This window comes from Prunus persica, chromosome G1 (assembly GCF_000346465.2).
Source record: "Prunus persica cultivar Lovell chromosome G1, Prunus_persica_NCBIv2, whole genome shotgun sequence".
NCBI lineage: Eukaryota > Viridiplantae > Streptophyta > Magnoliopsida > Rosales > Rosaceae > Prunus > Prunus persica.
In genome coordinates, this window is record NC_034009.1 from 44,334,536 (window position 1) to 44,348,063 (window position 13,528).

The 13,528-nt window shown below is 37.3% G+C and overlaps 2 protein-coding genes across 2 annotated transcripts; one reads left to right on the top strand and one right to left on the bottom strand.

Moving 5' to 3' along the window:
• Positions 4,102-6,115, top strand: LOC18789381 (tubulin alpha chain). Its single transcript, XM_007223303.2, has 2 exons — positions 4,102-5,125; positions 5,253-6,115. Exons 1-2 carry the CDS (start codon positions 4,427-4,429, stop codon positions 5,907-5,909), a joined length of 1,356 nt encoding a protein of 451 aa, XP_007223365.1. The 5' UTR covers positions 4,102-4,426; the 3' UTR covers positions 5,910-6,115.
• On the bottom strand, positions 7,085-12,601 carry LOC18788134 (xylulose kinase). The gene is made up of 11 exons (XM_007222851.2): positions 12,137-12,601; positions 10,951-11,605; positions 10,706-10,794; positions 9,906-9,970; positions 9,633-9,688; positions 8,880-9,000; positions 8,718-8,792; positions 8,543-8,596; positions 7,963-8,060; positions 7,699-7,873; positions 7,085-7,524 (listed from the first exon to the last, which is right to left on the bottom strand). The coding sequence occupies exons 1-11, from the start codon at positions 12,193-12,195 to the stop codon at positions 7,295-7,297; spliced, it is 1,677 nt and encodes a 558-aa protein (XP_007222913.1). The 5' UTR covers positions 12,196-12,601; the 3' UTR covers positions 7,085-7,294.

The window sequence follows — 13,528 nt, forward strand, 5'->3', positions numbered from 1 at the left end:
TATGTGACTTGCCCTGTTGTGCTAGTTTCTTTTTTCCATATTAGTCTCTCTTTATTTTACATTTTATTTGCTCAACAATCATATGAAAAATTATTGAATGTCTGTTGCTTGTTGAAGTGAATAAGGGCTTTCATGATGGAAGACTGCCTCTTGAGAATGAAACTGTTCCATTTTGCCTCTATTAGCCTTAGAAATTACTGCATATGTTTTCATTGACCATTTGAGTTGGTTATCTTTCCTTTTCACTGGTCTATTAACAGATGGGTGGAAGTGGAAAAAGTAGAACCACTTCATTCAATGTGTTGCATAGATGTCTCTGGGCATTTGGGCCTGATTCTTTTACCATTGTGTAGTCTTCCTAAGCTAATAATTAGTTTCTGGCATTTTGTGTTCAACATACGTTGGAAAAGAGGTTAATCGATCGAGCAGGTCCAGCATATATTGCAACTTCTTGTTGATCTACCCTGGACAATTTCTTGTCACTGTATCTCATTCAGCTTGTAAGAGTGTTTTCCTTTTATTCCCACATCAGGAGTATAATCTTATCTTTGAGGTCTGGTGCAGAAAAAATTTCTGAAATCATAAATGCTGAAGTGAAAATCCTCAACATTTTAACTCTTTTTCCCCACTCTATTGGCTCAATGTTGCCCATCCTAGAGGGTGTGGTTATAAGTTGAACGTTTCTTTCTAATGGATAGAACGGGTAAGTAAATCATGTCAAAATAACAATCAGAATTTTGTTTGTCATTCTCTGTTTTAGTTGCAGTGTCTTCTCTGTTTTGAATCTTGCTTAGCGATTTCAGATTGTCAACTGTGTATAGTGTTGTTTGTTAGTAAAAGAAAATTGTCTTTTGCCTTTGGATTGTGCTAAACTTTGCTGTCTCCCTCATGTCTATTCATTAGACAAAGCAGCTTCAACACTTGGTCTCAACTCTCGAACCAATTCCACTCATGGCATGACTGAACTTTTACCAGAGTCATACTTAAATTCTCTCCTTGTTTGACAGGCAGTTTGCTGAAGGTCATCTGCATATTCTCGATTGCAGATACATTCCGTTGTATCTTTAATTTACTTTCTTTTAGAATGCTGGAATTATCATAATCCTTTTCCAGTTTACCAACTGAAATTGTCTTCTCAGATAATTCAGTATAAAGATTAAGTAGTGAGTCACTTTCTGTGAAGCTTTATGCAATTCACCTCCTAAAGATTACTAACATGTTTAGTTTCTGTCTAAGCTTCACCCTTAAGAGCATATGATGAAGCATTTGCAACTTCTACTCATAAAGGTTATGCATGTACTCTAGTTTACCTACCAAAATCTGTCAGTGGTAAGAACTATCACTTTGTGACTTGATATGGAACTTCACAGTCAAGAAATTTATATTTTGTTTTTCCTTCTTAGCCGTTCCTTCATTATTTCACGTAGCCATCATCTGTTTTATACATCCATCATCTCACTATGGCTCTATTGTCTTGAAGCCTGGCCTGTAGACTATTGGGATAATTTAGAAAAAGAATGGAGTATAAATGTACTTAGTACGGCCATATGTTTGATTGGGTTCGTTTTGTTTGTTTGTTTGATTACTTATAGGGTTGGATACCATTTACATGCATAGGACATACATATTCTCTAGAGAAGGCGGCAAACAAGACAAGATGCCTGACCTTGGCCTGCTTAGGAAGTTGAGATCCTCTAAAGATGGATACAATATGCCTTTGTGAATTGTGGTTATTAGGTCAATAATATCTTTTTGCTAACTAAATAAGCAAGTTACTGCTTTCTGTTTTCTTTCAACCCAATTTGATTTTAAGTGAAATTAGCAGGCTCCGATCAACCAGCAGCAGGGTCTTTTGCCGGAATTGGTTGATGAAATCAATGGAGCATGTGTTGTTTGTTTGCTACTTGCATGTTTTGGTGTCTGGATGATGTTCTGGTTTACAACATTTGATATTTAAAAAAAAAAAAAAAAACTATTTTCATGTTCTGGAATTGAGCCTACGAGCCAAAGGGGGAGAAAGGGGGTGTTTTCCAAACACACATACTATTAAGGTGTCATGGGTATTTAAATCTGAAACCATTGGTATGTAATTCAAGGCCTTTATTCACTGAGCTAGACCCCATTGACATGTAGGAAAAAGGTTAAGATAGGTTAAATCAACTGTTCGATTTCCTTCCATTGTAACCCAAAAAAAAAAAACAAAAACAACAACAAAGAGAAAAACAAAAACCTGGTCACTCAAAAAAAATTAACTGGTCTGTTCTGATTTTTGTTCAGCCCAGCATGTAGGTGATAGCATTGCCATTGGGCCTCAAGATTGGATGTTTTTCAGGTTAGGTTTGGATATTTTTAAGCACAATGATAGAAACGGAGGAGCACCTGTCTGTTGGTGGCCCAACCGCTCACCTACTTAATTAACGTTTTACCCTACAAATCACTTAAAAATTAATATTAGCTTCAATTATAGTTTTTGGGAAGGACTTCTTGCTCTACAGGGGTTGCTTTCAGTTTTAAATCTACAAAAAAGCTCAAGGGTTTTAGACCCCAAAAAAAAAAAAAACCCTATATTTAGGTTGAATGTTAAGATTAAAAATTCTCTCTTAAACTTTCCAAACAAAGAACTTTAGCAATATGTGTCCTAGTTTAAGGGTGCAAGTGTGGGTCAATGGGGGTATAAGCCCAGGACCTTTATTTGCATATTAGAGGTTTCAGGTTTGAATCCCCACGAAGTCTCTGTAGTTTGAACAAACTTCAACTTCAGTCTCATAATTTTCTTATTTTTACAATTTTAGTACCACTGTTAACTTCGTTAAAATTGAAGATAGTAATTTGAAGAAAGATGGGGCAACATGTGCAATCCTTGTGTGTAGACCGTTACCTTTCATGTGTGTTGATTTTATAAGAAAGCATGTCTTAATGAGTGAGTTGAACTTGAAACCCTAATTGGAAAGTAAGGGATTTTCCCAGGTAAATTTTTGGTGAATTTGAAATGTCATTTTGAGTCCGCTCTCACACATTGCACTTGAAATGTCGAAAATGCCCATGCAATTGTTGTCACATTACATTTTCATTAAATTTTAATTGGATTAGTGAATGTGACTAAAATTGTAAAAGTATGCACACTACATGACTAAAATTGACTGAACTAGAGTGAAAAATTGCTCAAACTAGAGAAAACAAAAGCGTAAAACAGCCATATATAAATTCTTCCTTTTTACAGTCTACTATTTATTATTTTTTACTATGAAAAGAGGAAACAAACAAAATAAAATATTTGATCATTTTTTACAAAGTTAAAATCACTGCTATTAAAAGAAGAGTAATGCTATTTAGACACACAATATTGACCACCTTAACTGACCACCTTATGTGGCAACTGATGTGTCATGCCATGTCAATTAATGAATGTTGCCATGAGGCCACTCATTAGGAATGCTAGGGTTTTTTAATTTGTTTTTTAATTGACTTACTGAATCAAGATCGAAAATATTCTTCCAGACTATTTGTTAGCAATAATATTGCCATATTATGAAAAATGGAATACTAAATCAATTGATTCTCATTTAAATGTGTGGTTTAAATCCACTATCTAATAGCATATGCATTTGTTGAAAGAACATTACCTAGATTAAGGTTAGGGATGACATTATACAGACTAAAAGAGTTCGAGTTAACCCACCAAATTAGAATTAAGCCATGAGTAACGAAAAAATAGACAAATTTAACGAAAAAGACCAGTATTGTAACACAAAATTTAATTTAAAGACGACAATAACTATTTTTGAAAATTAAGAACGAAAAATATAACTTATGAAGTAATTCAGGTTCCATTACTACGATTTAGTCAAATATTTTGACTATAATATTTTCATCAAAGTATACATGAACATGAGTGGAAAAGTTAGAGTAATTTGCGCTCCATTCCAAACCAGCCAAATAAAGATATTATTTGCTGGGGTAGAGCGCATCATGCTGGTAGCACAAAACAATCCAAGCTGACACTACCCCACTTGGCCACCACTAATTACTACTCATTTCCATAATATAATAATAATAATAATATTATTATTATTATTATTTCTGTTCTCTTTTTGGCCAGATCTAAATTTGAATTTTTTGGGAGAAAATATCTAAATTTGAATTTTAAACGGTCTAGTAGTTAAGGGCCAGCCAGTGTGTCCAATGATTCAGCTCCTCTCTCTCCTCAGAGCTGGCAAACCCTAATTTTAACCTCAGCCACCTCAGCCTCCGGTCAACTAACCCCAATTAGATTTTCCCCCTTTAAAAACCACAAGCCTCAGACCTAAATCTCGTACAACCCAACCCAAAACGAAGGCGTCTTGGTAAACGCCGCCTCTCCTCCTCCTTCTTCCTCTTCCTCAACATCCTTGCATTTCCAAAACCCTATCCCTAACCCTCAGCGAAAATGAGAGAGTGCATTTCAATCCACATCGGTCAAGCCGGTATCCAAGTGGGCAACGCCTGCTGGGAGCTCTACTGCCTCGAGCACGGCATTGGCCCCGATGGCCAGATGCCCAGCGACAAGACCGTCGGCCGCGGCGACGACGCCTTCAACACCTTCTTCTCCGAGACCGGCGCCGGCAAGCACGTCCCTCGCGCCATCTTCGTCGATCTGGAGCCCACCGTCATCGACGAGGTCCGCACCGGCACCTACCGCCAGCTCTTCCACCCCGAGCAGCTCATCTCCGGCAAAGAGGACGCCGCCAACAACTTCGCCCGCGGCCATTACACCATCGGCAAGGAGATCGTCGATCTCTGCCTGGACCGCATCAGAAAGCTCGCTGATAACTGTACCGGGCTTCAGGGGTTCTTGGTCTTCAATGCGGTTGGTGGCGGTACCGGGTCGGGTCTCGGGTCGTTGCTGCTGGAGCGGCTTTCGGTGGATTATGGAAAGAAATCCAAGTTGGGTTTCACTGTGTACCCTTCTCCTCAGGTTTCAACTTCTGTTGTGGAGCCTTACAACAGTGTTCTCTCTACCCATTCTCTGCTTGAGCACACCGATGTGTCTGTGTTGCTCGACAATGAGGCCATCTACGACATCTGCCGGAGGTCTCTTGATATCGAGCGTCCCACGTACACCAATCTCAATCGCCTTGTCTCTCAGGTAATTTATCAAACGCCTTTGGTGCATTAGCTTCTGATTTTTACCAAATACCTTATGTGCATCGCTACTGATTCTGATTTGTTTGGATTTGACGACTGATGGGTTGTTGATTTTTGTTGCTTTGCAGGTGATTTCTTCTCTGACGGCCTCTTTGAGGTTCGATGGAGCTCTGAATGTGGATGTGACTGAGTTCCAGACCAACCTGGTTCCTTACCCCAGGATCCATTTCATGCTTTCATCTTATGCTCCGGTGATCTCTGCTGAGAAGGCGTATCATGAGCAGCTCTCGGTGGCTGAGATCACCAACAGTGCATTTGAGCCAGCTTCTATGATGGCCAAGTGTGATCCCCGCCATGGCAAGTACATGGCATGCTGTTTGATGTACCGAGGTGATGTGGTGCCCAAGGATGTGAATGCGGCGGTGGCCACCATCAAGACCAAGAGGACAATCCAGTTTGTGGACTGGTGCCCTACTGGGTTCAAGTGTGGTATCAATTACCAGCCACCCACTGTTGTTCCGGGCGGTGATCTTGCCAAGGTGCAGAGGGCTGTTTGCATGATCTCCAACTCCACCAGTGTTGCCGAGGTGTTTTCTCGCATTGATCACAAGTTTGACTTGATGTATGCCAAGCGTGCTTTCGTGCATTGGTATGTGGGTGAGGGCATGGAGGAAGGAGAGTTCTCGGAGGCTCGTGAGGATCTTGCTGCTCTTGAGAAGGATTATGAGGAGGTTGGCGCTGAGTCCGCTGAGGGAGATGATGGCGATGAAGGAGATGATTACTGAGAATCTTGAGCTTCATGTCTTTATGTGTTTTGGTATTTCTATGTTTTTGTATTGAATGCTGTTTGTGGCTGGTGTATGTGAGCTATGCATCTTCATAGCACAGACTTCTCTATGTTAAGTATATGGTTTTATTTTCTATGTTAGTTTGGTTTTATTTGCTGCTGCTTCTGCAATCTATCATATATTAATAATGCTTATTGGGTTAAGGTATTCTTAATTTAACTCACAATAAGAAATTATGTATGGAAAACTAAAGCATCAGTCCTAAACTTGGCCTTTATATTATTCACATGAGGGCAAGAGGATTAGAATCTGAAAGGACTAGATCTGAAGCATTAAGTTTTCATTTCGAGTTCTTCCCTGGAGAAAAAAAAACTTAGTTGCAATGGTATCACAGTATTTTGTTTTTTCGGACCAATAATGCTATGTTGTATGAAAGTGTTTTAGTGTGCTACTTGTTTCATGGAAGCCTTTCTCCTTTCCATGGTGCAATTTGAAGCATTCCATACCAGTGCTTGACTAAAGACACCTAATCCCAAAATGAAATTTTAAAGGCGTCAGAATTTTGGTTTTATTTGCTGATCCAATATATCATTATGAATGGAGAAAGTTAAAAGAACATGGGAAAGAAGAACGAATATGATGAGATCAACTACTTCCTACTAATCAATCTTGTTTTATTTGCTGCTACTTTCTTCTAGTCACGCTAGTTTTATTTGCTTTTGCTTCTAATCAATTTTGGTTTTATTTGCTGCTGCTGCTTCTAATCAATTTTGGCTTTATTTGCTGCTGCTTCTACAATCCACATAATATTTTTTGTTCCGTATGTTAGTAAACACATGGTAAATCATGAATTGGAATGGAGACTTTTTTGATAAATATTTATTTTAATTTTAAAATTTATTTTTGAATTAGAAAAGATAATGGGTTGTTGTGTTCCATAAAAATAAGATTCATTATCTGGTTTTTCTTTTAATTTTAAGTTTTTTAATATGAAAAAGTGTGAATTTATCATATTATCCTTATTTAACTAATAATTTCAATTCTCAAAGTTTGAATTAATCAAGGGCATTTTATGGTATTTTGAATGTTTCATCATTCTCTATCTTTTGCTTTATATATATTGATATATGTATCATTCCATGCAAGTAAACAAGTTATTGGAACTTTGGTAATTCAACCCAAGATAAGAATCATATTTGAAAAGCTAAACAAGGACTGGATATTATTCATTTGGGAAAAAGGGGTTGTGACAACATCGAGTTTCATTTACCAACACCAAAATGATGAATGGACTAGAATCATCGGTTTTTTTATTTTTTATTTTTATACAAGGCAATCTGAAGCATCCCATCCCAGCGTTAAAACATATACTAAATCAAATCTTAGAGACGTCCAAATTTTTCAACTAGGCGGTTCTCTATTTCAAGTCTCTTCTTCGCCATCAACCCGTACTTTGGAACTAGATGTGTGTCCGGAGTTGCTACAAGTTTGCTCTTGAGAGATGTATTCTCTAGCTTCTTCTCATACAAGCATTTGAAGGGCACAAAACCTCCTTCGTTGTGGCATAGCCAACCATGAGCAGCCCTCAATGCAGCTCCTAGAGAAGCTGAATCTATAAAGGGGAAAAAAAGGAAAGAAAGAATAAGTTGCAGTGATCTCTCCAACAAGCAAAGTTCAATCTTGTAAAACAAGGAAAGTATCAAGACCAGCGTCCATTTTGACTTGGGAGATAAACCTTTTTGAGTATCCTAGATTCAGATGCATAGATATTTGATGCAATGCTTACCCGGTCTTTCAACTGTGCAGACCTCACATCCAAAAACACAAGCTGCTATGCCCAGGATGGAGTGATTTACTGACGCACCCCCTGTGGCTATTAATCGTTTTGGAGGAGAAGGCATTCCAAATCTTTCTGCATGACCTCGCATTGACACAAACGGGCCCTCTATTACTGCCCGAACCTGCAAATTTGTAAATTAGTCTTTCTTAGGAAGAGCTCATGTAGGATATCCTCTAACTACATGAACAATTTCGATTTTAAAGTACAAACCTCAGAAGCACCATCAAATTCCTTCTCCACTTCATGTTCATTCACGCCCTCCAAAGTTTCACCGTTGAAATTTTCAAGAACATAGCGGTGAAAACCAACTAGAAGCATAAACTAGAGCTTATCATTTGCTGCTTAATTTTATGTTTGAATTTATAAAATTAAATAGAAAAAAAAGGCAGATGGATATCCAAGCATTATAGAAACCCAAAAATAACATATTCTTAAACAAAAAACAAAAACAAGAAAAGTCTAACATGCAAAGACTTAAAGAAGCAACAACGTATTGTTAAAGCTCCCGGGCAGCACACAATCCTTTGACTATTTACCTCTGCATCAGCCTACTTGATGCCCAAAGCAAATAAATAGATCAGAAACAACTATTTAGGTTAAAACCTTAGTTTGTCCCATTACAATTTGGCTGGAAACTGCCACATGCCATAACAAGTATTGTTGATCGAAAACCAACCCAGAAAAAAAGGGAAATTCAACAGGAGATACCAAATATGGACTAACCTCAGTCACTAAGTGAGAAAGAGAATACAAGTATAAATGGAGAAAATAATTAAGAAAAGAATCCAACCTGGAAGTGGGGGAAGAATTTCATGCTCCTTGTAGTAGAAACCCAACTTTCCACCTATAGCACAAACCACAACATGAAATAGAGAACAGATGACAATAATTCCTATAAGAAAGTAGTTAATTATTTATTTCCGTTTGGCTGGAAAGAAAGTAGTTCAGACAAGACACATACTGACCATTTAGAGGTAATGTAGATGAAAGCTGTTGAGCGAATTTTTCCCAACTGCTTTCCGTATAGCGATTGCGAATATCTAAAATGAAGATTGAGGTCATACTAGGAAACTAGAAGATATATCTCAATTAGAACTGTAGGAATATGCATCAACACATGGTTGTACCTTCACGAGTTAGAGACCCATTCTTGTAGCACAACATTACCATGTACCCTTTTGTGTCAACAGGATTAGGGAAAACATGTCCTTCCAATCTAGGTTGAGGATCATCAGTAATCCCAATGACCTGAGCAACAGGTAAAAGTGTGGATGAGAACAAGTGAGAATCCAGAGAAATAGTAGCTGCATAGTATTTTATATAGGAAAAACAATTGGGATTCTGGTCTTGACTCCTGTAACATGCAATATGAAGATTGAACTGAATACCTCTAAAGAAAGGTATCATTGCCCTACACTCTACAAGATAATGCACTTGGCATTTTAATGGATTATTCGGTAAAAGCAGGGAGGAGGAGAAGGGAGGAAGGAGGGAGAAAATGTAATGAAATGCTACAAAAAATGAAAACTAAAAACTAAAAGAAATTTCAAATAGTTGTTCTTTTTAAGTTTTTGTTTCATATATTTTCCTTCATTTCCCCATCCTTTCTCCACCCTCTCTTCATTCTCTCCCTCCTTTCTCCCATATGTTTGTCTCTATCTTTAGCTAAGATGATGTAAAGTAACACATCCTCTCTCCACCCTCTCTTCATTTTCCTTCTACATTTTAATTTTTAATTTTTTAAATTCTATCTATTTTCATATGTTTCATATTCCTATGTCTCTCATTTCGCTCCTCTCACCATTCTCTTAATTGGAAAAAGAGAACAGAAAACAATAACATTAAAAAAGATGACTCTACGAATTTCTGTTTCAACTTACAGTGTCACTTGTGCCAAGACTGATTGCTAGATCCCCTGGGGTACTTAGGGTTAAACCTGCAGGACCAAAATGCTTCCAGCTCAGAAGTTATTAAAAAGCAGAGGAAAAACAAAAACATATTATGATGAAAGGATAAAATACAACAGCCAATAGCAGAGCTATAAAGGAATAAAAGAGATTTCACCAGTGCATCAGCAACTTAGAAATATTGGCGACATAAATAAGTGATTTAAAAGGATTCACTTATGATTATGAAATAAGAAAATCAGGAACCTGCCACACTGTTGGGGTTGTCTCCTGACCACTGAATAACCAAACAATTCTTGCTGAAGCGAAATCTGAAAAGAGATTTAAAATTTCTTGTCTGTTAAAGAAATATTTTTGAAACAGTAAGTTCAACAGTGGGTGCAGATGAAAATTGAGACCACAGTATCCTATTTCTATTCAATACAAAAATAATTCGCTTTGTTTTCTTCCTTTTGGATAAGTAGACCTTGCATATTACAGATTAAGTTAATTTTGAAGAGGAGAAGTCATATTATGCAGGTTTCTTAGTACCATGCAAATGTTTTGGCAAATAGAAAACACAATAGAGAAAAAAAGATACTACCAATATTTCGAAAAATTATTGGAATGTAGCATATCATAACAGTACAAGAGTTCTTATAAAAAATAAATGAAAACCACTGTGCAAAACAACAGTTATTTATGCCCCTGTTTCAAAGGTCCAAGGTATTTCTCAATAATCCTATCCCTTTAGCCCATTTGGTTCACTTTACTTATTTATTAATTTAGACTTCAATCTATTTCAGACTTACATTGACATTTTTCGTATTGTGGTAGACTGAATTTATTTCAATATCAACACATTACAGTTAAATGTATATTTACCCCCAAAGATTCATATCTACATCTTCTGATGTAAACTTCATGCACCAAAATCAATGAAGGATAAAAATTCTAATACATCATATAGATGAGCAAATCAAGAGAATGCTAAAAGACACAAACCCCATTTACCCCCACCCACCCAAACAAACAATACAATATAATTGAAATTAACTGCCACTGACCTGTCCACGAAATAGGGAGCAATGTGGCCAGCAACAGCATGGGCAGGGGCTATCTTTCCAAGTTTTCCCTCCAGACCAGGGGCAGTGGCCTTCAATAAACATGAAGCACCAAGAAAATGAATCAAATTGGAAACAGTGAACTGATTGTGAGACACTGAGGATACACTTCATAAAGTGGCGAAGAAATTTAACATGAATCAGATACATGACTAACCAGGAAGAATAACTCGTAAAATACAACAAACCTCTAAAAGTATATTAGACCAGGCCCTTTTCTTTAAATCCATCAAGTTCATCCCTGCACCGTCAGATTCATCAATACAAGCATATTCCCCTATGAGAAGAGACGCCATAAAAGAACTAACAAGGGAGATCCTCTCAGTGTTGTTGTAAGCTTCGGGATGTGTCTCGAATATCTTCTTAATCTGTGGACCTGTGAATCTTTCATAACCACGTGAACCCGTAAGTTGGGATAACTCTAATGCTCCACCAACAGCCTTCTCTAACTCTCTACATTGTGCTGTGGTGCTGCTGTCCATCCATACCGGAGATTCATTTACAGAAAAGGCATCATTGAACTGATCCACTAATGCCTTCTTGGGGTCCAATGATGATAATATCGAAGAACTGCCCTTCCTCCAATAGACACTACCGTGTTGCTGTCCACTGCCAGAAACAGCAGCAATTTTCCCAATATCCAAATTTGAGTTGGCAAGTTTATTAAGTACGAGATCTAGAGCTTCCACCCACATCAAGGTGGGTGAAACAATTCTACCATTAATTGAGGGGTCTCGGTAAACTCCATCTTTGGTTTTGTAATCGGGCAAATCAGTGTCAAATTGGACAAGCTCTGTAGTTAAAATGTTGAGATTGGAGTCTAGAACAGTTGCCTTCAGAGACCTTGAAGTAGAATCCAAAATAAATTAATATATAAAAATCAAGTTTTACCCAATTCAGATTACAGAAAATTGATTCCCATACGCAATTTAACTTCTCCTGAACAATGATGAACTTGAGAAAACTGAACTAAAAAGATATGAAGAAAGAAAGAATCCTAATTAACGTCACTGTTTGTGGAATTCAACAATACAATGAGAACCCACAACCATAAACAAGCCAAAGTGTGACCTTGAAGAAGAACCAGAAATACTTTAATAAAGAAAAATCAAGTTTTACCCAATTCCGATTACAGACAATCGATACTCATATGCAATTTAACTTCTCATGGATAATGATAAACTTGAGGAAACTGAACTAAAAAGATGTGAAGAAACAGAGATTCCCATGTAATGCAATAGAACAATGAGAACCCACAACCATAATCATACCAAGTTGTCAATTTGTGATGTGGGCAATTCTGATATTGTGAGCACTGAGCAGCATCAAAGAACGAAATCAAACCGGAGAGAGAGTGAGGGATTGGTAACTTACTGAGTAGAGCTGTCAAATCCAAGAAAATAAGAATCCTTAGGGAGTGAGAAATCTGCCATTGGAGCAAGCCAAACCAACTCTGATTGATCCTACTCTGGTTTCAACAACGCGACCAGTCCACAGTGAAATTGACGAAAATTGGAAGCCTGCCTTGCTTATATACCAAAGGTGCTGCTGACGATTGAAACGGAAATTGGTTAGTATAAGATTGTATTGAATTCAAAGAGTGAATTTTGGATAAGAATGAAAATGGATTTTCATGGATTTGGGAAGGAATTAATGTGAGCGAGAAATGGATTTGATTTGCTGACAGAAATCCAGGTAATCAAAACAATGAGTTTGGATGATCACTGAAACGGGATATTAGGAAGAGGATATTGAACGATTATGGTTGAAGTAGTGGGTAACTAACCACATACTATTTGTCACTACCATCCTTTATATGTGGAACAAAAATTAGAGGAAAGTTTGCCAAAATGTAGTTAAATTATTATTCATCTATCACTTTACTACCTAAATTTAATTCTCAAAAAATTTTGTAATCCTCATTTTGTCCAATCATTCTATCATCATCTTTGGTATTCATCCCATCCATAAATTATTCATTCATCGTCCTTTTACGTAAAAACACATATATTAGCATATTCAGAATCACTCTTAAACAAGCTCGACATTGGGTAGTGGTATTTGTGGAGGGATGCTAGTTTGATATGTTGTGCTTATAAATTATAATATTGGACCCTTCTTGTTCCGATAAATATCAATCAATGAGCAAACCAAGCCAAGGGGTGAGTTTTTAGTTTTAGTTTTAGTTTTAGTTTTTCTGTTACCAAGGAAAACACAAGTACAGACTAAAAGCAAAACAGAGTCTGAAAAGCGTAGCTAGAAAAACTCCCCGCGTTACACAATTCACCCTCCTCCAACTCATGCCCCATCGCAGCCAAAAGATCAGCAGCAAAATTGCCTTCACGAAAGATGTGTTAAAAGAAATCTCTTCACAACGGCCCTTCAAGTAGTGCAGTATAGCTTCAGCGATAGGAACAAAACATCTACCTTGACTGAGGCAACGAATAATGAATCCAAAAGCAGCCAAGCCATCTTCCTTGACTGAGGCATCAAAGTTAAGTATCCAATGAACAAGTAGTTGATCAAAATACTTTTCTTGCTCAGTTTAACATAAGTCTGCCAAAACTGATTTCCTATTTCTGCTACCAAAAAGATACCAAAACACCCAACTTTAAGTCCAAAATTCAATGTCTTTACCATTGCCAACAATCCAACGAATTCCAAAGAGGAGTAAAGAACGAGCATCCAAAATACCTTTCCAAGAATTAGAAGAATTAGTAGTTTCCCGACAAAAATATGATTACGTAAGTAGTTTCTACGAACAAT